The 25,563-nt window shown below is 55.7% G+C and overlaps 1 protein-coding gene across 1 annotated transcript in view; it reads right to left on the bottom strand.

The window, feature by feature from the left end:
- The window catches only part of WDR97 (WD repeat domain 97), a 53,460-nt gene that overhangs the window by 10,392 nt on the left and 17,505 nt on the right, over positions 1 to 25,563 (bottom strand). Inside the window, exons 9-21 of the mRNA XM_060243034.1 lie at positions 21,247 to 21,379; positions 20,960 to 21,087; positions 20,445 to 20,514; positions 18,330 to 18,485; positions 17,580 to 17,734; positions 16,221 to 16,443; positions 12,396 to 12,518; positions 9,700 to 9,840; positions 8,618 to 8,761; positions 5,040 to 5,156; positions 3,904 to 4,038; positions 852 to 1,052; positions 52 to 173 (exon numbers count right to left, since the gene is read on the bottom strand). Coding sequence (XP_060099017.1) covers positions 52 to 173; positions 852 to 1,052; positions 3,904 to 4,038; positions 5,040 to 5,156; positions 8,618 to 8,761; positions 9,700 to 9,840; positions 12,396 to 12,518; positions 16,221 to 16,443; positions 17,580 to 17,734; positions 18,330 to 18,485; positions 20,445 to 20,514; positions 20,960 to 21,087; positions 21,247 to 21,379 — 1,848 coding nt within the window. The remainder of the gene's footprint in view (positions 1 to 51; positions 174 to 851; positions 1,053 to 3,903; positions 4,039 to 5,039; positions 5,157 to 8,617; positions 8,762 to 9,699; positions 9,841 to 12,395; positions 12,519 to 16,220; positions 16,444 to 17,579; positions 17,735 to 18,329; positions 18,486 to 20,444; positions 20,515 to 20,959; positions 21,088 to 21,246; positions 21,380 to 25,563) is intronic.

Below are 25,563 nucleotides of genomic sequence, written 5' to 3'. Positions count from 1 at the left end.
GGACAGGGGCTCTGCATAGCAGACCCATCCTGAGGCCAGGCAGCCTCACACCTGGGGGCAGGTGGAGCCTGCAGGTAGCAGGCCATCAGCTCCACCATCAGGTCCGTGCTGTCCTTGTCGAGGGCGAGGAGGGCACGCAGCGCCGCCAGGATGAACCTCTGCTGGCTCTCTTCCTAGGGAGAGACCAGACGGCACCGCCTGTTAACCTTCTGCTGGAATAAAAGGAGTCTGCCTTGCTCAGCCTGCAGGCCACCCCTTCCTGCCAGGCACTCGAGAGCCTGCTGGCCCCAGAGCTCCACACAGCTTTTGCACGGCTGTTGCCCCCCTGGCTGAGCAAAGGACTGCGCTTCAAGCTTTGTTGCTACAGAAGCACTAGCTTAAGGGTGTGCGTAGGGGAAATCTAAGTCACTCCCAATTAGAGTTGCCAGCTCCAGGATGGGGAATTCCTGGAGGTCGAGTTGGGGAGAACAGGGCACAGCAAGGTATGGGGAGAGGAGAGACCTCAGCGATGCAGAATGCCGCAGAGTCCTCCCTCCAAAGCAGCCATATTCTCCAGGGAGGCTGGTTGCTTTCATCTGGAGATCAATTATAATCCTGAGAGCTTCCCAGGCCTCACCTGGAGGTTGGCAACCCTACTCCTAATGGTCATGTGTCTTTGAGAGCCACATAGCAGAACAGGCTGGTTCTCCTTTGGAGCAGTGGCTCCTTTTGGGAATGTAAGAAGCTCTGGCCCATGGCTGCGGATCGGGTCCCTCTGGATTCTGCAGCGCTCCCATCCATGCAGACCCACCATAGAAGGCAGGATTTGCACCAGGGCAAGGAACAGCTCCCCCCTCCCCCCCCCCACACACCTTCATGGAGGGAGCTCCTTTCCTCACGTTGAGGAGGCCGATGAGGGTGCTGTGGAGCAGGCTGCTCACCCCAGGCCCCCAGGCCCCACGCAGGCTCAGGAGGGCCTCCAGCAGCTGGGTCTTGGTGTCGAAGTCAGCTGTAGGCAGGGCCGCCAGCAGCATGGCCAACAACTCGAACACGTCCATTGCAGGGGGGATGTCCTGGCCGGAAGGAAGAGAAGCTGCTGCTCGGGAGTGGGGCACCCCTCTCCTCTGCCTCCCCCAGAGAAACAGGAGAGAAAAAGTCCTCTTGGCCAACTGTCTCCACTCCACCCTTCTCATGTCTCCCGTTAGTCGTCTCTTTCCTAAACTGAAAGGCCCCAGACTCTCCAGCCTTTCTTCACAGAGAAGGGGCTCCAGCTTGGTTGCCCTTTTCTCTGCTTTTCCCAGCTCTGCACGCTTGTTGAGACACAGCTACCAGAACCGCTCACAATATTCCAAGTGAGGCTGCACCACAGATCTATTGGGGGGGGGGAAACATTTATGGAGCCCCCTTAGAGTTTTCAAGGCAAGAGACATCCAGGGCTGGCTTCCCATTGTCTGCCTGCAGGCCATGGGCCTCTTGTTCCGTGGAAGTCTCCCCTCCAAATACTACCTGCGTCCACCCCTGCTTCCATTTCAGGATCTGACGAGATCTACGGGTCGGGATATAGATCTATGGAGCACACTACAGTATTGGCAGCATGTTGTCGAAGGCTTTCACGGCCTGAGTCCATTGGTTGTTGTAGATTTCCCGAGGTGCGTGGCCGTGGTCTTGGCATTGTGAAACCTGACGTTTTTTGCCAGCAATTGTGACTGGGATCCTCAGAGGTGTCACCCAGAAAACTGGAAGGTGCCAGTCACAGTTGCTGGCGAAATACCAATTCTCACAATGCCAAGACCATAGCCACGCACCCCGGAAAATCTACAACAGCCAATATTGGCAGTCCCTTTCCTACTAATCGCCAGAGGGCATTTGCCCTTTTCTCTGCAGCAACCCAGTTAGTCTTTTCATCGAATTTTCCCAGGACAGCCCCAAGGTCTCTTTCCCTCTCAGTCTGAGCTACTTCAGACCCCATTACAGTATGCCCCAAACTGACGGTGGCGACAGCTGCTTCTTCATCTTGTCCCAGTGTGCAACACCAGACACGGTCTGACAAAGAACTTCATTGGCCACCTTATTGCCCACTCATCCCATTTGTGGAATTCCTCCTGGGTCTCCGCCCTCCGGAATAATGTTGGGCCCTCTGCAGACGTGGCCACTGCCCTGCTCACCCCCAGCTGACGTCCTTCATGAGCAATATCAGCCCCAAGGCCAATCACTGCTGGACCCCACCGCTCACTTCCCTCCATGGTCAGAGTCATTTCTTCCTACTTTCTTTCCTGTCAGTTAACCAGTTTTTAATCCAAGAGAGAACCTGTCCTCTTATCCCATAACTGCTAAATTTATTCCGTTATCTCTGGTGAGGTACCTCATCAAAAGCCTTTTGAAAGTCCAAATATATGATGTTTACCTGATCCCCATTCTCTACATGCTTGTTCACTTTCTCAGAGAACTCCCAAAAGGCTGGTGAGGCAGAAGCCATCCTGATTTCCCCTCAGCAGGCTTCTCCCCTCAGTGTGCCAAATAATTCTGCCTTTGCTCACAGTTTCAGCCTGGAACAGGTGTTAGGCTAACTGGCCTGGAATTTCCTGGTTGACTCCCCCCACACCCCCCGGGGTTACTTTAAAAGCCACTCTGCCACCTTTTTGATATTAATCGCCAGCAGCCTGGTTCCCTTTTGGGTCAGCTGGAGAGCCAGTTTGGTGTAGTGGTGAAGTGTGCGGACTCTTATCTGGGAGAACCGGGTTTGATTCCCCACTCCTCCACTTGCAGCTGCTGGAATGGCCTTGGGGCAGGCATAGCTCTGGCAGAGGTTGTCCTTGAAAGGACAGCTGCTGGGAGAGCCCTCTCCAGCCCCACCCACCTCACAGGGTGTCTGTTGTGGGGGAGGAAGGAGATTGGAGATTGTGAGCCGCTCTGAGACTCTTCGGAGTGGAGGGCGGGATATAAATCCAATATCTTCATCTACCTCACAGGGTGTCTGTTGTGTGTGGGGGGGGGGGAGGTAAAGGAGATTGTGAGCCGCTCTGAGACTTTTCGGAGTGGAGGGTGGGATATAAATCCAATATCTTCATCTACCTCACAGGGAGTGTGTTGTGGGGGGAGGGAAGGTAAAAGAGATTGTAAGCCGCTCTGAGACTTTTTGGAGTGGAGGGTGGGATATAAATCCAATATCTTCATCTACCTCACAGGGAGTGTGTTGTGGGGGAGGGAAGGTAAAAGAGATTGTAAGCCGCTCTGAGACTTTTCGGAGTGGAGGGTGGGATATAAATCCAACATCTTCTTCTTCTTCTTCTTCTTCTTCTTCTTCTTCAAGTGGAGCCCATCTCTGTTGTACAGGTTTGGCTTCCCCCAGAAAGTCCCCCCTCAGTGCCTAACGAACCCTTCCTCCCGGCACCCCTTTCTCACCCATGCATTGAGACCCCTGATTCTGCGCATAGAACCAGCAGCACTTCTGAGAAGGCCCTTCCCTTTGAGGCTCTGGCCTTTAGCCTTCTGCCTAGGAACCTACGTTTTCCCTCCAGGACCACACAGCTACATTTCCCGAAGCTGACTCCTCCTCAGCACTCTCTATCAACCTATCTAGACAGCGCATGATGTCCACAGCCTCCCCCCCAGGCAGGCAACTCACCAGGGGGCCCAAACGCCTGTACCACACCCCACTCTCTCTATTCCGATTGACTGAAGCACCCCCTGCCAAAAGCCTCCTTTCCCCAATCCCAGAGGGTTATCCTCAGCAAGGGCCTATATCAGTCCATCAGCCCAGGAAGGGGTGCCTCTTCAGGGTCCCACCTTTCCTCCTCAGACTGCCGTCCTCCGGCCTCTCCCTCTCCGCTACAGGAGAAGAGCTGTCGGCCTGGGAGTGGAGCCATTCTGGTCTGTCCCCAAAGACCTCAGCCACCGACCCCTCCCTCTGCCACAGCTCCTCACCTCGGGGAAAAGCTGCTGGAACCAGCCAGAATCCTTGAAGCGTATATGAAAGGCTGAAATCTCTTCCTCAGGCGTTGCCACATGGTCTGGGTAGTGGGATTCATCCAGCTGCGTCAGGAAAACCCTGGAGGAGCTCTGCAAGAAAGGGCCAGGCTGAGTAGGGAGGGACGGTGGCTCAGCGGTAGAACATCTGCTTGGTAAACAGAAGGTCCCAGGTTCAATCCCCAGCATCTCCAACTAAAAAGGGTCCAGGCAAGTAGGCGTGAATAACTTCAGCTGGGGACCCTAGAGAAAGAGCCGCTGCCAGTCTGAGTAGACAAGACTGACTTTGATGGACCGAGGGGGGTCTGATTCAGTAGAAGGCAGCTTCATATGTCCATATGTTCAAGGTGGCTGCTGCTGCCCCCAGACCCCGCAAGGGAGGCCCTTCTCCCTTTGGGCAAGAAGGCACCAAAGCCTGTGCACCAAGGCATCTGTGTGAAGGGCATCGTTTCCATCGTTGCAGCTGTGTCTTCCTGGGAGGCCTAGCCCCCCACTCCCACGGGCAGGGGCCCCAACTCAGTGGCAGAGCATCTGCTTGGCAGGCTGCCGGTCCCAAGTTCAACAAAGTAGGAGTCAAGTGGCACCTTTAGGACCAACAAAGTTTTATTCAGCCAACAGTAAGCTTTCGTGTGCACTAAGCACACTTCGTAAGACGAGGAATCAGGTACAGTAAGCAGAGCTACATAGAGCTGGTAGGCAGTGGTTGAACCACTTTGCATTCTAAACCACTGCTTACCAGTTATATGTAGCTCTGCCCACTGCACCTGATTCCTCGTCTGATGAAGTGTGCTTGGAGCACACGAAATCTTACATTCTGAATAAGACTTGGTTGGTCTTAAAGGTGAAACTTGACTCCTACTTTGTTCTACTGCTTCAGACCAACATGGCTGCCCACTCGGTCCCAAGTTCAGCTCCTAGTGGGGGATGGGCAAGCCCCTTCTCTGCCTGAGACCCTGGAGGAGAGCAACTGCTGCCGGCCTGAGCAGGCAACACTGGCCTGGATGGACCAAAGGCCCAACTGAGTCGAAGGCACTCCCAGGTACACTCACCAGCACTGCCAACCCCCCCTCCCTCGCTCCTCCCCTTGGCATTACCTCCTTGGTGCTGGTCCGGGAACGGCTGCGTGATTTCACCCTCAACGGTTGTGTCCCTGGCTGTTGATCCTGAGCGGCCCTCTTGACTGAGCTGGCGCTTGAGAGACTCTCGCGCTCCTAGAAGAGGCAGAACGTTTGGGCCTGACGCCTGGCAGCAGGGTAGGTGCCCGCTACAGGTCACGGACTGGGCAGGGTGGCCGTGGCATGACCCCCAAGGACAGAATGCCTTCCAGACTCCACAAGGCACGCGAGGCTGAAGCCAAGCAGGTCAGGCTGGGGCCAGTGCTGGGACAGGAGGCAGCCGGCATCTCCCTGCCCCCACCGGGCTCCGTGGATGAAAAGGGTGGGTCACAAACCTGCACCCACCACCCTGGCTCCCGCTGGAGCCGTCCCCTCTGCACTCCCCTCTGGGTACCACATATGGTTGCCAGCCTCCAGGTGGGGCCTGGAGATCCCTGGCTTCCAGACCACAGAGATCGGCTTCTCTGGAGAAACGGGATGCTTCGAAGGGGGGGCTGTAGGGCTCTGGCCACACCCTCCCCAGGCTCCACTTCCACATCTCCAGGAATCTCCCAACCTAGAGTTGGCAACCCTTTGCTGTGCCAAGGTCTTCCTCCTGCTCCTCTTCCTCGGGAGAGCACTGAGCTACTCGTACAGGGCAGGGACCATCGAGGGGACGCAGGAGAGATCCGGGGCATTTGGACCATTTTGGGGGCTTTTCAGGATTCAGGCCTGCATTCCTCTAACCTTCACCAGGGTGCTGTTTAAGGTATTTCTATGCCCCCTTTCTTTCCACAAAGGCCCAGGCAAGTCATCATTAAAACCCCTTAAAATGTATCACACCAATCTAGAGCTGCAGCAGCCCATTTGGAGAGAGGGGATATAAATATAAAATAAATAAATAGAATCATGGAATCATAACAGTTGGAAGGGACCTCCAAGGTCATCTAGTCCAACCCCCTGAACAATGCAAGAACTTCACAAACATCTCCCCCCACACCTCCAGTGACCTCTGCTCCCTGGCCAGAAGATGGCCAAACAAAACCCCCAAACAAAAATCTTCCAGGATCCCTGGCCAAACTGGATAAAAATGGCTGCCTGACCCCAAAGTGGCCATCAACATTTCCCTGGGTGTGTCAGAAAGGGCCACAAGAATTAAGCCCTGATGCAGCCCTTCCTGCCCTCCTTCTCATGGTCTGCCTCATTCACAGAATCAGCACTGCTGCCAGGTGGCCATTCAGCCTCTGCTTAAAAACCCCCAAGGAAGGAGAGCCCACCCTCCACCTCCTGAGGAAGCCTGTTCCTCTGAGGAATTGCTCTAACAGGAAGATCTTCTTAATGCTGAACCAGAAACTCTTTTGATTTAATTTCAACCTGCTGGTTCTGATCGTACTTCTGGGGCCAGAGAAAACAATTCCGCACCATCCTCTAGAGATGGCAGCCCTTCGAGGACCTGAAGATGGTGATCCTATCACCTCTCAGTTGTCTGCTCTCCAGAGTAAACATACCCAAGATCGGCCTCCCAAGGCAGGCTGACTGCCCCCGGCCCAAGAGATGCCCGTTTTGCCTCTATCAGGGCCAGGTCTTTCTCGGCTCCAACCTGGTGGAATCAGCTCCCTGTGGAAATCCAGGCCCTACCTGGCTTGTTAGCCTTTCGTAAGGCCTCTAAAACAGAGCTCTTCCGCTAGGTTTTTGGGTGGGGTGGTGGGCATCTATTCATTCGATCGGTTGGCCTCCCCTACTGTACTATCCACCTGCACTGTTTCGCTGTATTGTATTGCTACACCATCTTATTATATGGCCCTGCTAAACCATTCCGTTGGACTGAACATTGTAATGCTGAGCCTGCTTCGGCGGGGAGGGCGGGATATAAATAAAATGTGGATTGATTGATTAATTGTAATTGGTTTTTATTGTTATGCTGTTGTGATTTTATCGTGATTTTATTATTTATGTTGAGCCCCTATGGGGAATGGACAGAATATAAAAAACAAATATCAACAACAATATACCCAGTGCCTTAGGTGTGCTTCCAGAAGAGCCCCACCCCCACCCCAGGGGAGCCAGTTTGGTGCAGTGGTTAAGTGTGCGGACTCTTATCTGGGGGAACCAGGTTTGATTCCCCACTCCTCCACTTGCACCTGCTGGAATGGCCTTGGGTCAGCCAGAGCTCTCTTATCTGGGAGAACCGGGTTTGATTCCCCACTCCTCCACTTGCAGCTGCTGGAACGGCCTTGGGTCAGTCATAGCTCTCTTATCTGAGAGAACCGGGGTTGATTCCCCACTTCTCCACTCGCAGCTGCTGGAATGGCCTTGGGTCAGCCAAAGCTCTCTTATCTGGGAGAACTGGGTTTGATTCCCCACTCCTCCACTTGCAGCTGCTGGAATGGCCTTGGGTCAGCCAGAGCTCTCTTATCTGAGAGAACCGGGGTTGATTCCCCACTTCTCCACTCGCAGCTGCTGGAATGGCCTTGGGTCAGTCATAGCTCTCTTATCTGAGAGAACCGGGGTTGATTCCCCACTTCTCCACTCGCAGCTGCTGGAATGGCCTTGGGTCAGCCAAAGCTCTCTTATCTGGGAGAACTGGGTTTGATTCCCCACTCCTCCACTTGCAGCTGCTGGAATGGCCTTGGGTCAGCCAGAGCTCTCTTATCTGGGAGAACCGGGTTGGATTCCCCCCTCCTCCACTTGCAGCTGCTGGAATAGCCTTGGGTCAGCCAGAGCTCTCTTATCTGGGAGAACCGGGTTTGATTCCCCACTCCACTCACAGCTGCTGGAATGGCCTTGGGTCAGCCAGAGCTCTCTTATCTGGGAGAACTGGGTTTGATTCCCCACTCCTCCGCTTGCACCTGCTGGAATGGCCTTGGGTCAGCCATAACTCTCTTATCTGGGAGAACCAGGTTTGATTCCCCACTCCTCCACTTGCACCTGCTGGAATGGCCTTGGGTCTGCCATAACTCTCTTATCTCGGAGAACCGGGTTTGATTCCCCACTCCTCCACTCGTAGCTGCTGGAATGGCCTTGGGTCAGCCAGAGCTCTCTTATCTGGGAGAACCGGGTTTGATTCTCCACTCCTCCACTTGCACCTGCTGGAATGGCCTTGGGTCAGCCATAACTCTCTTATCTGGGAGAACCGGGTTTGATTCCCCACTCCTCCACTCGCAGCTGCTGGAATGGCCTTGGGTCAGCCATAGCTCTCTTATCTGGGAGAACCAGTTTTGATTCCCCACTCCTCCACTTGCACCTGCTGGCATGGCCTTGGGTCAGCCATAGCTCTGGCAGAAGTTGTCTTTGAAAGGGCAGCTTCTGTCAGAGCTCTCTCAGCCCCACCCAATTCACAGGGTGTCTGTTGTGGGGCGAGAAGGTATAGGAGATTGTAAGCCGCTCTAAATGGAGTGCGGAATATAAATCCAATGCCATCATCTTCTTCTTCTTTGAAAGACCAAACTGGCTCCCCCCAGAGCATAAAGCAAGAGACCAAGAGTGGGAGGTGGGGGTAGGGAGTTAATCGAAGCCCCTCTCTCCTGGAGGCAGCCTGAGTGGAAGCTCTGCCCTTCCTTCTGCAGGGCCCCTCTTACCTCCCGCTCTCGGATCAGCCTCACCAAACTCTCCACATTGGGGGAAGAGGAGGATTCCCGGATGTGCAGCAGCTGTGTGGCCACCGAGTTAGGGGTGAACCCACCGGAAGAGGCCCGGGTCAGCAGCTGTGAGCCCTCTGGCTCCTGGCAAAGAAGAAGGAAGCCGCTCAGGAAGGATGCATCCACCCCCCACCCCCTACCCCCACCTCGCAGAGGGCAGCCTTTGCCGTGCCTGGCTATGGGGCACTAGGCGGTTGCAGAGGGGAAGCAAGGCAGACCTGCCCCCCGCATCACCCCCCCCCCTGGAGTGGCTCAGGAAAAGAGGAGCTCCCTGCTCTCTGGGCCTCCAGACCCACTTCCTGGAGCTCGGGCAGTGTCCGGAAGGAAGGGGCATGGCTCTTTCCATCTGCTCCTGTCAAAGCCCTCCTGGGCACAGGAGACAGCCTGGTGTCAGAGAAGGATCTGAGAGACCTGGGTTCAAACCCCCCTCTGCCATGGAAGCTCACGGGGCGGATCTTGGCCAGGGCTGGATTTACAATTAGGCCAAGGAGGCAATGGCCTGTGGACCCCCACACCTTTAGCTGGCTCCCCCCCCCTCCGGTTTCCCCTCTGCTTGCAGCCCTCCCAGCCTGCACACACAGCCAGCAATTTAGCCGCTCTTTGCCTGACTTGCCTGGTGCAGCTGCTGCTGGTGTGGTTGCCAAGTTTGCCTCTCTCTGCCTCTCCCCCGCAGCTTTGTCAAAGGGGCTTTTGGGAAGGTGCCTGCAGGCTGCAGTGCGGGCCACAGGCAGTGGGGTGGGTGCTCAGACTCTGAGATAATTTGCAAGCCCCCCCCCCGAGACTTTGATTGCCTAGGGGCCTCCACAGGGTTTAATCCAGCACTGTTCTTGGCGGGGGGGGGGGGGCTACTCACACTCCCTCAGTCTCCCCTACCCCGCAGGATTGTTGTAAGGATACAATGGAGGAGAGGAGAATGCTCTGTGCCCCCACTGGGGAGAAGAGTGGGATATAAAGGAAGCCAGTACATTACAAAAGAGGAGGTTCTGCCTGGGCAGGGGGCCACGGGGGCAGCCATTTCTCACCATCTGTGTCTGGAGGCTGTCCCTTCTGCCCTCCTGGGTGGTCCTGGACAGCGTTTGGCTCCTGGAGCGCAAGGAGGACTGGCTCAGCTTGACAGACTCACGGCTCCTCATGGGCATCAAAGCCTCCCCACTGCTGAGACTCTAGAGGCAAGAAAGGGGGGCCTTGAGCCCAGCAGCATCTACCCCCCACCACCACCACCAAGATCCCTCCAGCCACCAAAGGAGATTGCAGGACAAAGATCTCTCCTTGGTTGTTGTAGATTTTCTGGCCTGCATGGCCGTGGTCTTGGCATAGTAGTACCCGACGTTTCGCCAGCAGCTGTGACCGGCATCCTCAGAGGTATAACCCAGAAAGAGAGAGCTCTCTCTGCGTCAGAGTGAGAAGAAAAAGAAAATGGCCACGGCCATACAGCCTGGAAAATCTACAACAACAACTAATGAACTCTGGCCGTGAAAGCCTTCAACAACATAAAGCAGCAGAGGTCCAGCAGTGGCTAGTAGCCAGAGCGTATTGTCGGAGCTCTTTGTCTGGGGCAGTGATGCTCTGTATTCTTGGTGCTTGGGAGGGGCAACAGTGGGAGGGCTTCTAGTGTCCTGGCCCCACTGGTGGATCTCCTGATGGCACCTGGGTTTTTTGGCCACTGTGTGACACAGAGTGTTGGACTGGATGGGCCACTGGCCTGATCCAACAGGGCTTCTCTTATGTTCTTATGTCTGAGGCAGTGATGCTCTGTATTTTGGATGCTTGAGGGCAACAGTGGGAGAAGTTCTGGCCTTGCTGGTGGACCTCCTGATGGCACCTGGGTTTTGGCCACTGTGTGACACAGAGTGTTGGACTGGATGGGCTGTTGGCTTGATCCAACATGGCTTCTCTTATGTTCTTATGTTGGGGGCAGTGATGCTCTGAATTCTTGGTGCTTGGGGGGGGGGGGCAACAGTGGGAGGGCTTCTAGTGTCCTGGCCCCACTGGTGGACCTCCTGATGGCACCTGGGTGTTTCAGCCTCTGTGTGACACAGAGTGTTGGACTGGATGGGCCACTGGCCTGATCCAACATGGCTTCTCTTAGGTTCTTATGTGTGACACAGAGTGTTGGACTGGATACGCCATTGGCCTGATCTAACATGGCTTCTCTTAGGTTCTTATAAAGATCTCTCCTGTTCCTCACACGCACATACGTCATGGGAAGAAGGCCCGTCCTCTACGCCTCGTGAATAGCAGGTGCCACAGAGCAGGAAACCGTTGAGTAGCCTCAAGTCCAGGAGCCCCTTAGAGGCCAACTTGAGTTTCAAGCTCCACACTTCCAAGAGACAACGCTCCCTTCATCAGGGACGAGTAGGAAATATATATGAAGTGTGACTGATGAGGTTTGAGCATTTCTCTTTTATGTTGAATAAAGTTTCTAACCCTCATGATAGCAAAAAAAAAGTGAAAACATGAAGACACATGAGTGGCTTCTTCTAAACTTTCTGGGCCCGTTGCAAGGCAGGTTCCCCAAGCTCCACTGAAATGGGCTCTGGATCTGCAGAAGTCCTGAGGGGCTGCACCCGCAAGAAGGTCAGGGGGGGACACATCTCGGTGCAGCCTCTGAGGTCAGAGAGTGCTCACATCTTCACTCTCACCCTTGACAGCCCCTCCTCCAGCACTTGGCACTCCCCCCACCCCTCTTCAATGCAGAGAGGTGGAACATGTTGGAAGTGAAGGACTTTGTGCTGTCTCTTAGCCTCAGACTTCAGAGGGGACGACAGAGAGCCCGAGAGCTCAGGGGAACTGTGCGCATCCCCCCTTTCTACTGCTCTGCAGGCTGCTCCCCATCCTTCCTTCCTTCCGCCTGCCACCTCCTGTCTCCTCTTCTCCCTCTCGCTGCCATGAGAGCAGGCCATGCTTCGGGGGGGGGGGGGGGACTTGCTTAACGAAAGAGCTGCATAGAATAAAGGTCAGATGTTTGAGAGCCACAAGACATGAATGTCAGATGTTTGAGAGAAGGAAGGCAGGCAGGCAAATAGATGAAGGGAGAGATGGAAATAAACCAACTTTAACTTTAAACGTGTTCTCCAAGCCACCGGCTGGCTTGGCTTGAAGAAGAGAGAAATGCCTTCTCCAAGCTGGCTGACGGGGCATTGGGGGCTTCAAGAGCCACAGTTTGGCCACCCCTGCTTCAGAGCATCTCCAACCATCCTGGGCTGGTCTGGATTAGGAGGCTCTCCCCACCCGGTCCTGCCTGGAACGGAGCTCCTTGCAATAAAAGGACTCGTGTGAGTTTGCAAACCAAAGGTTTCTTTCCCAGCGGCCGCAGCAGCAGCACACTCCAAAGGCAGATTCCGCTGTGCCCTGAGCCCTCTGCAGCATCTTCCCCGATATACGGGGACAGAAGTGATACCCGCACCCGTGAACGGCCATCAGCCCTGCTGACTGAAAACATTTCTTGGCAGAGGGGTTTTCCCAAGCGGCAGCAACAACATTCGGGCCACAAGACTCCCATGCCCGGCATTGGCAACTTTGTGGCATATCCACCACACAAAACCCCACCAGGTGCAAAGCCCACCCATTGCGAAGTCAGCAGACCCCAAACGCCACATGGCTGAGGACTCCCAGCCACACACCCACATGCCCCGCCCTGCCCCGCCTGTTTGGAATGTATTTGGGGGGACCTGCAGTTAGCTCTGAACGGAGGCCCGTGGCTGCCGGGCCCTTTTACCTTCTCACTCCTGTCAGCATCCACAGTGTGCAAAACGGTACTGCCGGCCAGCGAGCCCACCCAAGAGGCCGACTTGGGGGCCCGCAGGTCCTCTTCGGAGATGAGGCTTAATTCTGACTCGAGCTGCAGGGTGGAGAGAAAGAGAGGCTGCTCAGAAAGGCCCTTCCCTTCCAACGGGCCAAAACCTGCATTTGAAAGCGCTTTAATCATCTTCTGGGGGTCTTCCCTGCGCCTCCCCCTCATTCCACATGCAACCCCTCATACCAAGGCAGGGGGGGCCAACAGCCCCCTTTCCTGCCTGGCCGTGGGGCTGGCCCAGAGTGCCCTCTGAGCCCGCTTGGCTCCCATTCTGTGCTGCCCTGCCTTTCCCCCACCCCTCCGCCTCTGCACTCCCTTCCGGCTACTGCTGGGAGGCAGCTGGAAAAGAGGAAGGAGACGGACAGAGGGACTCCAGCAAGGAAGCCGCCAGGGCCCACCGGACGCAAGGCGAGGGAGAAGGGGCAGCGCTTCACAGAACAAAGCAGGAGTCAAGGGGCACCTTTAAGACCAACAAAGTTTTCTTCAGAATGGAAGCTTTCCTATGCTCTAAGCACACTTCATCAGACAGTAGGATGGAATGGCCAGCGGTCCTAAATAGAGAGACACACAGCTAGAACTGGTGTAGGCAGAGAGAGAGAGAGAGAGAGAGAGAGAGAGAGAGAGAGAAGGAGAGAGGGGGGAGGGAGGGAAGGAGAGGGAGCGAGAGAGGGAGGGAGAGAGGGAGGGAGATGGGGAGAGAGAGGGGGAGGGAGAGAGAAGGAGCGAGAGAGGGAGGGAGGGAAGGAGAGAGGGAGAGACAGAGGAGGGAGAGGGAGGGAAGGAGAGGGGGGAGGGAGGGAAGGAGAGGGAGCAAGAGAGGGAGGGAGGGAGAGGGGGAGAGAGAGGAGGGAGAGGGAGGGAGGGAAGGAGAGAGGGAGAGACGGAGGAGGGAGAGGGAGGGAGAGAGGGGGGAGGGAAGGAGAGAGAGAGAGGAGGGAGGGGGAGGGAGGGAGGGAAGGAGAGGGAGCGAGAGAGGGAGATGGGGAGACAGAGGGGGAGGGAGAGGGAGGGAGAAGGAGCGAGAGAGGGAGGGAGGGAAGGAGAGAGGGAGAGACGGAGGAGGGAGAGGGAGGGAAGGAGAGGGGGAGAGAGAGGAGGGAGGGAGGGAAGGAGAGAGGGAGAGACGGAGGAGGGAGAGGGAGGGAGAGAGGGGGGAGGGAAGGAGAGAGAGAGGAGGGAGGGGGAGGGAGGGAGGGAAGGAGAGGGAGCGAGAGAGGGAGATGGGGAGACAGAGGGGGGAGGGAGAGGGAGGGAGAAGGAGCGAGAGAGGGAGGGAGGGAAGGAGAGAGGGAGAGACGGAGGAGGGAGAGGGAGGGAAGGAGAGGGGGGAGGGAGGGAAGGAGAGGGAGCAAGAGAGGGAGGGAGGGAGAGGGGGAGAGAGAGGAGGGCGAGGAGGGAGAGAGGGGGGAGGGAGGGAAGGAGAGAGGGAGAGACGGAGGAGGGAGAGGGAGGGAGAGAGGGGGGAGGGAAGGAGAGAGAGAGGAGGGAGGGGGAGGGAGGGAGGGAGGGAAGGAGAGGGAGCGAGAGAGGGAGATGGGGAGACAGAGGGGGAGGGAGAGGGAGGGAGAAGGAGCGAGAGAGGGAGGGAGGGAAGGAGAGAGGGAGAGACGGAGGAGGGAGAGGGAGGGAAGGAGAGGGGGGAGGGAGGGAAGGAGAGGGAGCAAGAGAGGGAGGGAGGGAGAGGGGGAGAGAGAGGAGGGAGAGGGAGGGAGAGACGGAGGAGGGAGAGGGAGGGAGAGAGGGGGGAGGGAAGGAGAGAGAGAGAGGAGGCAGGGGGGAGGGAGGGAAGGAGAGGGAGCGAGAGAGGGAGATGGGGAGACAGAGGGGGAGGGAGAGGGAGGGAGAAGGAGCGAGAGAGGGAGGGAAGGAGAGAGGGAGAGACGGAGGAGGGAGAGGGAGGGAAGGAGAGGGGGAGGGAGGGAAGGAGAGGGAGCAAGAGAGGGAGGGAGGGAGAGGGGGAGAGAGAGGAGGGAGAGGGAGGGAGGGAAGAAGAGAGGGAGAGACGGAGGAGGGAGAGAGGGGGGAGGGAAGGAGAGAGAGTGAGGAGGGAGGGGGGAGGGAGGGAGGGAAGGAGAGGGAGCGAGAGAGGGAGGGAGAGAGGGAGATGGGGAGACAGAGGGAGAGGGAGGGAGAAGGAGCGAGAGAGGGAGGGAGGGAGGGAGAGGGGGAGAGAGAGAGGAGGGAGAGGGAGGGAGGGAAGGAGAGAGGGAGAGACGGAGGAGGGAGAGGGAGGGAGAGAGGGGGGGAGGGCAGGAGAGAGAGAGAGGAGGGAGGGGGAGAGCTGACTGGCAAACCAAAGCCTGAACAGGGTGGGGTTGGGTGGGTGTGGGCTGGTCTATCCAGGGCCCACCTGCCAGTACGCTCAGGGGAGGGGCTACGGCTCAGTGGAAGAGCCTCTGCTTGGTATGCAGGAGGTCCCAGGTTCCATCCCCCGGCATCTCCACCTAGAAGTATCAGGGGGGAGGTGATGGGAAAGACCCTGGAGAGCAGACAAGACTGACACCTGATGGCCCAGTGGAGTAGAATGTGCATCCAGCAGCCTCTGCCCCCATTCTGGGGTCTGGCCTCGGGTGGTGACTTTGTGGGCCCAGCTCAGTTCCTCAAGCACCCCGTCTTTCCCCTTGCAGACCGAAAAGTAGTTCAGGGAAAGCAGAGCCTGGATGGAGAGGGGTACCTCCTCCCCACCCCCTCATGCCATTCCGCTCAGGAGACTTGAACCCAGGACTTTCTCCACGCCTTCATTTGTGTGACAAACGTCTCCCAAGAAAGGCTTCTTCCAAACGCAGCCGGACAGGATGGGGCCACTTGTGGATCAGTAGGTGGTTGAGTAACAGGAAGCAGAAGGCAGAGCGCCCCCACCAGGGAGGAAGTCCACAGCACATCTGTATGACAGGCACCCGTGAAGACCACGGATGAGTCTGTCAAGGTCAGCCTTGTCTACTCTGGCTGGCGGCAGCAACTCTCCAGGGTCTCAGGTGGAGGCTGCCTCCCCCCGGTCTGTTCAGCTGGAAATGCCAAGGGGCAGCTAGCAGAATGGCCTGACCTGCCTGGCCCCAGCTGGCCTCACCTCCTCAAACCTGGGCAGCTGGGCAGGGTCAGGCTTTTGGGTGGGTGGGAGGGAGGAGGCCCCCAAGGAAGCCCAGGGTGGCGACGCAGAAGCAGGCCACGGCCAACCACCTCTGGCTGCCCCGGCTGGCCGGACCTCATCTGATCTCTGAAGATAAGAAGGGTCAGCCCTGGTCAGTATTCGGATGGAGGACCACCAAGGACGTCCAGGGGCAGAACGCTGAGGCAGGCAAGGGCAAACCACCTCTGAAGCCCTACGGAGTCACCAGAAGTCAGCGGTGACTTGACAATGCACACAAAAAAGTGTGCACGTGTAATGCACTGAGTGATGAGACGTGTTGAAGGCAACATATTTTATTAGCAAGTACATCACAAGAAAGAGAATGGCAGGCCGGGTCCCGATTATATACATGCCCCGGAACAACCCTCCGTGAGGCCAGGTCCAATCCTGGCCAGTTAAACTTCCCGCCACCGATCTTGATGGGCGGTGCGTATTAGCGAGCTACATCCGGGGACCAGTGGACTTCCACTGGTCACCTCTGTAGCGTGCGCTGTGCTGTACATAGAGATTTGAATGCAGGACATAACAGCGCGTGAGAGAGAGAGAGAGCACGCCCACACCCATACCCTTCCTGTGCCCAGAAGCCCTATGGTGTCTCTCCCCAGCTGGCTTCTCCTCACCTTCTCCCTGGGGGTCTTGGCCTTCCCAAATACGGTCTCGAAGAAGCGCCCTCCCAAAAACGGAGCTCTCGTGCTGCCTGGCCATTTGCGGGCTTCATCCTCAGGAAATGCCAAGGCGTCTGTGCCAAGGCGTCTGGAGTGGCGTCCGAGATGGGTCTCTTGGGTGGCAGGGGCTTCCTCTTCTCCCGGGGAGATGGCGGCACTGGCATTGTCCCCTCTGCCCCTGCCTGGGAGACCAGAGAGGCCTTCTGAGAACGGCACCTGGCTGCGCCCTTCCCTCCTGGCTCACCAGCCCCCCCACCCCCTCCTCACCTGGGCACTCCTCTCCTTTCCCACTTGGGCTCCGAAGTATGAAGCCGACTGGACCCCGGGAGGGAGGGAGGCAAAAAAGGTGGAGGAAGCATCCAAGTCCTTTCCCGCGAGGGAGGTGGCCTGCTGCGGGGGGAGGAAGGACAGGAAGAACCTCTTGAAGCAACCGGAGTGCTTGCAAACACAAATGGAGCCCAGCTACAGTTGCCAGCCTCCAGGTGGGGTCTGGAGATCTCCTGGAATTCCAGATTATCCCCAGGTGACAGAGGTCAGATCCCCTGCAGGAAATGGCTGTTTTGGAGGCGGGCCGGGGGGGGGGGGGTGTTCCATGATATCCTGCCCCACTGAGGCCCTTCCCCTCCCCAAACTGTGCCCTCCCCTGGCTCCACTCCCCAAACCCCAGGAATTCCCCATACTGGAGTTAGGCTGCCTAACACCCCCCCCCCCCTCCTGGGGCCAGGCCGAGGGGGGGAACAGCAGTGCTTGCTCACCTCTGGCGGTCCCAAAGGGCCCGGCGCTCTATGGGAAGGAGCAGGAAGGAAAGCTTTCCCTCTGGTGGCCACTGTGCTTTGGAACTCCCTTCCACTGGAAGTTTGGCAAGCGCAGCCCCTCCCCTCCTTCCCTTTCCATGGCTCCAGCAGCCGGACCCAGCCCGGGAGGTTTGTGCTTGTTGAGGCCTGCCCACGGATCCGTGGGCCTCCCTTGTCTTTTTGCCCTGTGGTGTGTTCCAGGCCCCAATTCTTTGCTGGGCTCTCTTTGCCTGATGACCTGCTGGGGGCCAGTGTGACGTTTGCGGGCCTGGACCAGGTATGCAGGGCTGAAGGACCCCCTGCTCAATTGACACAGCGGGTGGGGGGTGCCCCTCAGGCCAGGGCAGTTCCTGGAAAGTTAGGGGTAGTGCCTACTTGGGGGGGGGGATCTCACCTAGAATCTCAGACCTCTTCTGGACTTGGCGTTTTTTAAAGGAGACCAGCCTGGAGACGAAGGGCTGGCTGCCCTGCAGGGGGTGGTGTTGGAGTGTCTGAGGAGTGGGGGCGGCATTCCTGTTACCTTGAGCTGGTCCCTGGGGCTTCCAGAGAGGCCAGCTGAGGGAAGGCGCCCAGGAACATGTTGGAGAGGCTGGGGCCATACAGCTCCGAGATGGACCCGCACCGGCTGAGGGCCTCCAGCACTTCGTCGGCATTGAAGACGTCTTCCTCAGGGATCTGTGGGGGGCCGAGAAGGGAGGCCACAGTACAGCAAGTGCCCCCCAGCCACGGGCCAAACATGATGCGGCCATTGGGGGAGTGGAAGGGGAGCCACCCCATGCAGAAGGCCTTTCCACACCGCTTCCTCCGGTCAGAGCAGACCCCTTGAGGGAACGGGCAGACCGGTGAGTGAGGGGGAGGCGAGGGAAGAGGAGGGTCCAGATGGGCCTGAATTTGCACTGCCTTCCCCCAGGGCTGCAGAAACTGCAGGGGCTCCACTGGAGGTGGGGAGGGGCCCAGAGCCACAGCCCAGGCCAAGCCTGCTGGGAGGACACGGGGGTGGTGGTGGAAGGGGACCCTGAGGCATCACAAGGGCCAGCTCCACTCCCAGCCAGGCGGGAGGCAGACGGTGACAGGCCCCAAACCCTCCTGCTGCTGCTGCTGCTGCCACCGCTCTGCTGGGCAGGGAGCCTCTTGTTCAGCAGGCCAAAGCCCTGGCACTCAGGCCCAGCCTCCCCCAGGAGACAGAGCCCATGAGGAGGGCGGTGTCGCTTCTCCTGCCCTCCAGGCCCCCTGCCCGAGGCACCCCCCCCCCAGCTGCACTGAGTCTCACCTTCACTTGGGGCTGCTGCTTGTAGAATATCTGCAGGAACTGCTCAAAGGCCTCGTCTCGCATGGCCTTGGTGAAGCGCACCTTCTTGGCTGCTCGGGCTTTCCCCGTCCGGAGCTGCTGCAGGTCGTGATCCCTCAGGTCCAGCACTAGGGATGCCTGGAAGGGCCACAGCCTGAAGGTAGGGTTGCCAGCCTCCAGGTGGGGCCTGGAGATCTCCCAGAACCATGGCGGATCTCCAGAGATCCGTTCCCACAGAGGAAATGGCTTGTTGGGAGGGTGTGTGGAATTACGCCCCACTGTGTCCTCCCCAGGCCCCATCTTGGGTGTGGCTGCCCTGGGGCCACATGGAGATGCCCCTGAGGAAGAGGCTCTCCTCCTCCCCAAGCCCTGCAATATCCGGTCTCCACCCCCAAATCCCCAAGAATGTCCCAAACTGGAGTTGGCAACCCTACGTGCTCTTAGAGGGGAGTAGGTCTGCTGTGGTTCCATTGCCACGTTTATTGCACTGCCTCTCCTCTTGCTTTCACTGCATGGTCTTTGTCACCCACTCTCTGCATGGTTTTGGCAGGACAGGCCTCAGCCAGGGCTAACTTTGCACTGTGTCCTGATTAGGGTTGCCAATCTCCTGGTGGGGGCGGGAGATCCCCCGGTTTGGAGCCTCTCCCTCCACTTCAGGGTCATCAGAAAGTGTGTGGGGGGGAGAAATGTCTGCTGGGCACTCCATTATTCCCTATGAAGACTGATTCCCATAGGGTATAATGGAGAGTTGATCCACATCTGAGGCCCTGCAGGGGCTGTTTTTTGAGGCAGAGGCATCAAATTTCCAGCATAGCATCTGGTGACTCTCCTCAAAACACCCCCCAAGTTTAAAAAAGATTGGACCAGGGGGTCCAATTTTATGAGCCCCAAAAGAAGGTGCCCCTATCCTTTATTATTTCCAATGGAGGGAAGGTGTGTGGTCCCTTTAAATGTGCGGCCAGAACTCCCTTTGGAGTTCCACTATGCTTGTCACAACCTTGGTCCTGGCCCCACCCCCAAAGTCCACAGATATTTCTTGAATTGGATTTGGCAATCCTAGTCCTGATTCCTGCACTCTTTGTCCTGCTGCATTGTATTATCGACTGTCCCAGGGTGTGTGTGTGTATACTAGTAATATACATACATACTAGTATATGTGTGTGTGTGCGTATACTAGTAATATGCCCATTGTGAGGTGAAATACAACAGGCACTAGAAATTTGATGTGGGTGAGTGTCATGCCTTTGGGGGAGGAGTTAGGGAGGGAAAGGAAAGATAGAGGGAGGCAAGGTATGTCAAGAAGGCAGCTGTCACCATCAACCTACCTTTATCTGCCCCTCTGACTTCAACTTCCCATCTCCTCCCCCCTCTCTGCAGCCTCCATGTAGGAAAAGGACAGTCTTTTCCGCAGTGGGGATCAAAGCAGCTTACATAATTTTCCTCTTGTCCTTTCAAACCACATAACAACCCTTTGAGGTATGTTGGGCTGAAAGTGGTCCAAAATCACCCAGCCAGCTTCCGCGGTAAAAACCTAGGTCTGGCAGACCTTTCTCTGAAGCGCTGACTGCCATGTCGCAGTGACTGTCATGGGAGGGGCTGATGCTGAACAGGAGCAAGTAGCCAGGCCTAGTTAAATCATGCCAGTCAGGCATCAAGTCACCCAGAGGGTGCTGCTAGGCCTAGAGTAGGAAATCTCCAGGTGGAGCCTGAAGATCTCCTGGGATCACAACTGAACTCCAGACAACAGATCTCTTTCCCCATCCTGGAGAAAATGACTGCTTTGGAGGGTGGGTCCCCAGCTGGGGTGTATCCTCTCCCCAAAGTTTGGCCCCAATCTGAGAATATAGCTATCTGCAGGTGGGGGTGGCCACACTTGGGAGATATGGATATATAAATATTGCCATCTGCTTTATTTATTTCATTAGATTTGTATCCCGCCCTCCCCTTACGGGCTCAGGGTGGCTAACTTTGACTCTCTGTGAGAAAAAAAATAAGGATATAAATATGGCAAACAGAATTAAAAAAGAAATAAAACCTGCCCCTGGCTTTCTTTGCCAAACCCTGCCTTGGAGAGAGATCTGTCCTCATGAAAATTACCTTGGCCTCCACTTCGCTGCCCCTTATCACCTTTGACTCTTGCGTGGGCATCCTGAAAATGCTGTGTGACCTATGTGAACAAGGAAGGAAGAGCCATTTCCTCCCTCACTGTCCCTCTGGAGTTTACAACCTGCAAATGCCACCCCTTCCCCCCTCCATCATCATCATCCTCATCTTTATCAGGTCCATAGACAGTCTGGTTGCAATCCTCCCTTGGCCATGGGAGATCCTGGGCCACTCAGAGCCTGCTGAGGGAATAGACTGGAGAAGGGAAGGGCCAGAGACCCCCTTGCTGACCACCCTGGAGAAACAGCAAACAAACGCTGCACCAAGAAGAACAGCTGGTAGAGGGCAAGGACAACCGCTGGCACAGCTCAAGGAAGGAGGATCCTTGGGGGGGGGAATGGTCCAGATGCTGTGCCCACCACAAGGAGTCAAACTGTGCCCTCAGAAGAGTGAGACCCAGATTTCCAGAGCCCCAAAGAGGAGAGCTGCTGTCCCTCCCCCCCCCTTACCTAGCTTCCTCTGCAGGGGGCTCCTGCTTCAGCCACTTGACGTTGTCCTGGACGAGGATTTTGAAGGATGACTCAGTGATGGGGACGGAGGTGTCCTGAATGGGCTCCAGGAACTGGGCACACAGTAGCTGTGGGGATCCATGGGGACAGACAGCAGCAGAAAGGTTTGTCCTGCATTAAAGTCATGCTCCCAGCTGCCTGCAAGGGAATTCCCCAGAGCCCACACCTGGGTCTGGGCAGCTTCTGTACCTCCTTCCCCCTGGTGCCGGAAGGGCCCCCCCACCTACCGTCATGTTGTAATAGCTGGGCAGGTATTTCTTGTGGCTGATCAAGTAGAGGTGTCGCTCGATGCCAACTAGCAGATCACCCTGAGGGTTGGCAAAAGCCAGGCTCTCGGGGATGGTGTTCAGCTTCAGGTGCCTGCAGGGCCAGGTATTTTGTTACCCCAAGCGATGTGGCTCAGCTGTGCTTGTAGGCTTGCCAATTCCCAGGTCCCAGCGGGGAATTCCTCTGGTTTAGCAGGTTCCTTTCCTCCCCCAGTCAGCTGGCCTGCAGGGGGGAAGCCCCACCCCCACACTGCCAGGTGCCTTTCCACCTTGGAAGGCTTAGAAGACTTGGGAAGGACTTGCTTCTTGAACGGTGTGTGTGCCTTTAAATCTCTGGAGCCATGTTGAATGGGGGCAGGACGAACCTGCAGAACAATGTGCCTGTTGAAAGGGAAGGGAAGGGACGGGACAGAGCCAGCTCCCTCCCTTACAGAAGTCTTTGCATAGTAAAATAAAGAGAACTTCTGGTTTCCCTGTGTTAGTCTGAAGAACTTGGTTGAGTGTACAGCAGTCAACAACTCCCATGGTGAGTAAATTGCCTCAGTGAGACTACAAAGTGTGCTTCCAAACTGTGTTTATTTTGGCTGCTGTGTATGTATGTGTATGTGAGTGTGTGTGTGAGAGAGAGAGGGGGTGTGACGGAAAGCAATGGGTTAACCATAAACTGAAGACGCACAGGGCTGCGTCAGGTGACCTGAGGGTGGGGGCAAAGTGCTCAGGGCTCTCAGGGAGGGAAAAAGTTAGTGGAGTGAGAGAAACTGCTGAGGCAGGAGTTCAGTCAGTTGATGTCTGACAGAGTGGAGGCCTGTCAGAGAAGTCTGTCAGTGGTGAAGTCTGACAGAGACTGAAAGGGTCAGTTCGGGCCTGGTAGAGGCTGAGAGGACAGCTGATCCTGTGAAGAAGCTGGAGACGGAGACGGGGAAGTCTTCCAGAGACTGCCAGCTTGACCAAACCAGCCAAGAGGGCTGTGTGTGTGTGAGTCAGTTAAGACCGGAATGGTCACAGACACCAGGAAACTACTCTGAAGATCTAGTGAGGAGGTTGAGGGAGTGGATGTGGGTCTGAGACACCAAGAAGGGCTGAGAGGAGAGACTCCAGTCGAGGGGTGAGACTAGACACATCGATCCCAAGAGGCCAGACCTTGGCTAGAGGTGGAGAGTGAGTTGAAGGGAAACTGTGAACCGTGTAACTGTGAAAGATCCAAGAAAGAAAAAGTGATTGTAAGCTTGAAACAACTGAACAACATATAAGCCTGTGTAAATATCTCCCATATCCCCAGTTTAAGACTTTTTGTTACAATAAATCTGTGGTTTAAGTTAAAGTTCTCGTGAGCCTATATATTTTGTGTAAAGAATAAACAAAGCTGCTGTGGTCCCATCAAAAGAAACAAGTAAAAATACCCCGAAGAGACTAAAATATAGAGATCCAGTGAGGCCTTGAGGCGGGCGCTGCTATAATTGGTGGCAGCGGTGGGATTTCGAAGAAAAACCCCAAAATAAGTGTCACTAAGACACACAGAAAGTAGAGGGACACTGCAGTAAAGGAATTAAGACAGTTCTGTGAAAAATTCCTGTCAGAAATGGCTCCTCCTAAGAGAACTACCACAGCCACGGGGGATGGGCAGACACAAGAAGAGATTCCTGAGGAGAATCCTAGTCAGAGCATAGAGGCTATGAAAATACAGTTGGAATTGGCCAGAATAGAAGCAGAAAAAGAAATTCAGATGGCCAAAATTCAAGTAGAAAGAGAGGACAGAGAACGCAGAGAAAGGGAAGCAGAAAGAGAACAAAGAGAGAGAGAAGCGGAAAGAGAGAGAGTACATGAGGAAAAAATGTACAGTTTGAAACTCCAGGAGATTCAGGGAAGGCCTGAGTTTCAACGTGATACTAGAAATGAGAGGCGACTCACAGTAGAACAAAAGAAATTCCCCAAGTACCAAAAAGGGGATGATGTAGAAGCTTTTTTGTTTAATTTTGAAAGAACCTGTAAGGATTTAAGAGTTGCTGATGAGGACAGAATGATTTATTTGAGACCTCAGATCTGTGGAGAGTTGAGTGAAATCTACTCTGAACTGAGGGATGAGGAAACTTCTGATTATCAATTATACAAGGAAAGGGTCAGAGTCCGCTTTGGCTTAACAGCAGAGCAAAGCAGAAAAAAATTTAGAGAAATCAGAAGAAAGCCTGGAGAAACATACTCTCAACTCGGTTGTCGGTTAGACAGAGCCCTGAACAGATGGGTAGAAGGGAGTAAAGTTTCCACTTTAGAGGACCTGAAAAACTTAGTGGGCTTGGAACAGTTTTATAACCAAGTCCCCTCTCAGTATAGGTGGGTTCTGAGAGACAAGAAATTGAAAACAGTAGAAGCAGCAGCTGTGATTCTAGATGAGATTGAATCAGATCTAGGGAGATCAATGTGGACTGCTCCAACAAAAAAACCCCGAGTCTGGAACTCTCCAGAGAAGTCTGGGGCGGGTAACAACAACCCTGCAAAGCGATACAGTCCACCTCCATACAGGAAGACCCAGGCTGCTTGTTTCCAATGTGGGGCAATAGGGCACTATGCCAGATTTTGCCCAGAAAAAGGAAAAAAGACCCCACCAGCCAAGACAGTTAAAATGGTGCAAGGTCAACAGAAAGAAGTAGAAACAAACCCCTCACTTCCAGAGAACACACCACCAGAAAGACCCACTAGTGTTCTGAAAGTGTGGAAGGTACAGGAAAGCTTGAGTGAGGAATATACTGAGACTGTGACAGGGGGGGAGGGAGGGAAGGAGAAAGTGGAAGTGCAGCCAGCTGCTGGGGAAGAGGAAATGAAGACTGTATTCAGGGGAACTGCACTGCTGTATTTTTATTTATTTTAGGGACTGGGAAAGTCTCCTGGCTCCACCCCCAAAGTCCCCAGGTATTTTCTGAGTTAGACTTGGCAACCCTAGATGGTTGCCCACTCCCAGCCCCACCCTTGTGGGGTCCCAGTCTGCTCAGTAAGGCCGTCAGGACTGAGATATGACTCCAAATGTATTGTTTTTGCTGTTTATCTTTAGGGGAGACATCAGTAGCAGCCGGCAGAAGGGCCTGACTGGGTGCAGGGCTGATTAGGATGAGACCAGGATCAATACTGATCTAGGCGTTTCCTGAACCGGAACATAAAAATGCAGCAGCTGGGGGGGGGGCCATACTTGAGCCCGTGGCCTGACTGTCCCCCTCCTCCTTTCACCGGGGTCTCTGCCCCCCTCCCACCCCCCAGCGGCATCTCCCTTTAAAAGTCGGTCACTGTGGCTTCTGGCCAAGGTGTGTGTGTGTGGGGGGGGGGGCTTCCTATAGAACTCTCGCCCTCTATGAACATATGAACATATGAAGCTGCCTTATACTGATTCAGACCCTTGGTCCATCAAAGTCAGTATTGTCTTCTCAGACTGGCAGCGGCTCTCCAGGGTCTCAAGCTAAGGTTTTTCACACCTATTTGCCTGGACCCTTTTTTGGAGATGCCAGGGATTGAACCTGGGACCTTCTGCTTCCCAAGCAGATGCTCTACCACTGAGCTACCGTCCCTCCTCTAGAGCTCCCTCTGTAGGTTCTAAGGATTTTGCTGTGAATGCCATGAAACCCCAATATTTGGGAACAATCTGCAGAGAGGTGGGACACTGCAAAGCTCTGGCCAGAGGTGGGGAAGTGGCCTCAGCCCTCGTGGCTGGCTGGGGGGCAAAGGAGGCAGCTGGAGGGGCTGAAAGGAAGATCTGCACAGGGAAAAAGAGTGCAGGAGGAGGGGTGCGGGGGGAGAAGCCATGCTTGGGGGCCACCAGTGGGAGGTTCTATAAACACAAGAAAGAGGGGGGGCTCCAGAGAGGGTCAGCAGGGGAAAGAGGGGGGGGGGGGTTAGAAGGAAAGTGGGGCTTTGGATTGAGGGACCAGCCGCTCTGCTGCCGACAGATGACTTGTGATTCTGGGCACTCTCCAGGACCCACCGAAGTGGAAAGCTTCCCCCCCACACACACACAAATTGTAGCTCCCCAAAGAGTTGAAAAGCCTGAGTCTAGAGAGCGGGACGCTAGACAGGTTTACTCAAGAGTAAATCTGGTCATGTTCAGGATTGCAGCCAAAGCCAGGGGGCTGTTTCCAGCAAGGCCACCTAAGTCAGAGGGCGGGGCTTGGGAGGGGAGGGGCCTCAGCACGGCACAGCGCCATAGAGCCCCCCTCCAAAGCAGCCATTTCCTCCAGGGGAGCTGATCTCTGCCAGCTGGAGATCAGTTGTGAAAGCGGGAGATCTCTAGACCCCACC

Source organism: Heteronotia binoei, chromosome 7, assembly GCF_032191835.1.
Source record: "Heteronotia binoei isolate CCM8104 ecotype False Entrance Well chromosome 7, APGP_CSIRO_Hbin_v1, whole genome shotgun sequence".
Lineage (NCBI taxonomy): Eukaryota > Metazoa > Chordata > Lepidosauria > Squamata > Gekkonidae > Heteronotia > Heteronotia binoei.
Note: the sequence above shows the minus strand (reverse complement) of the source record. Positions and strands in the feature narration are given on the sequence as shown.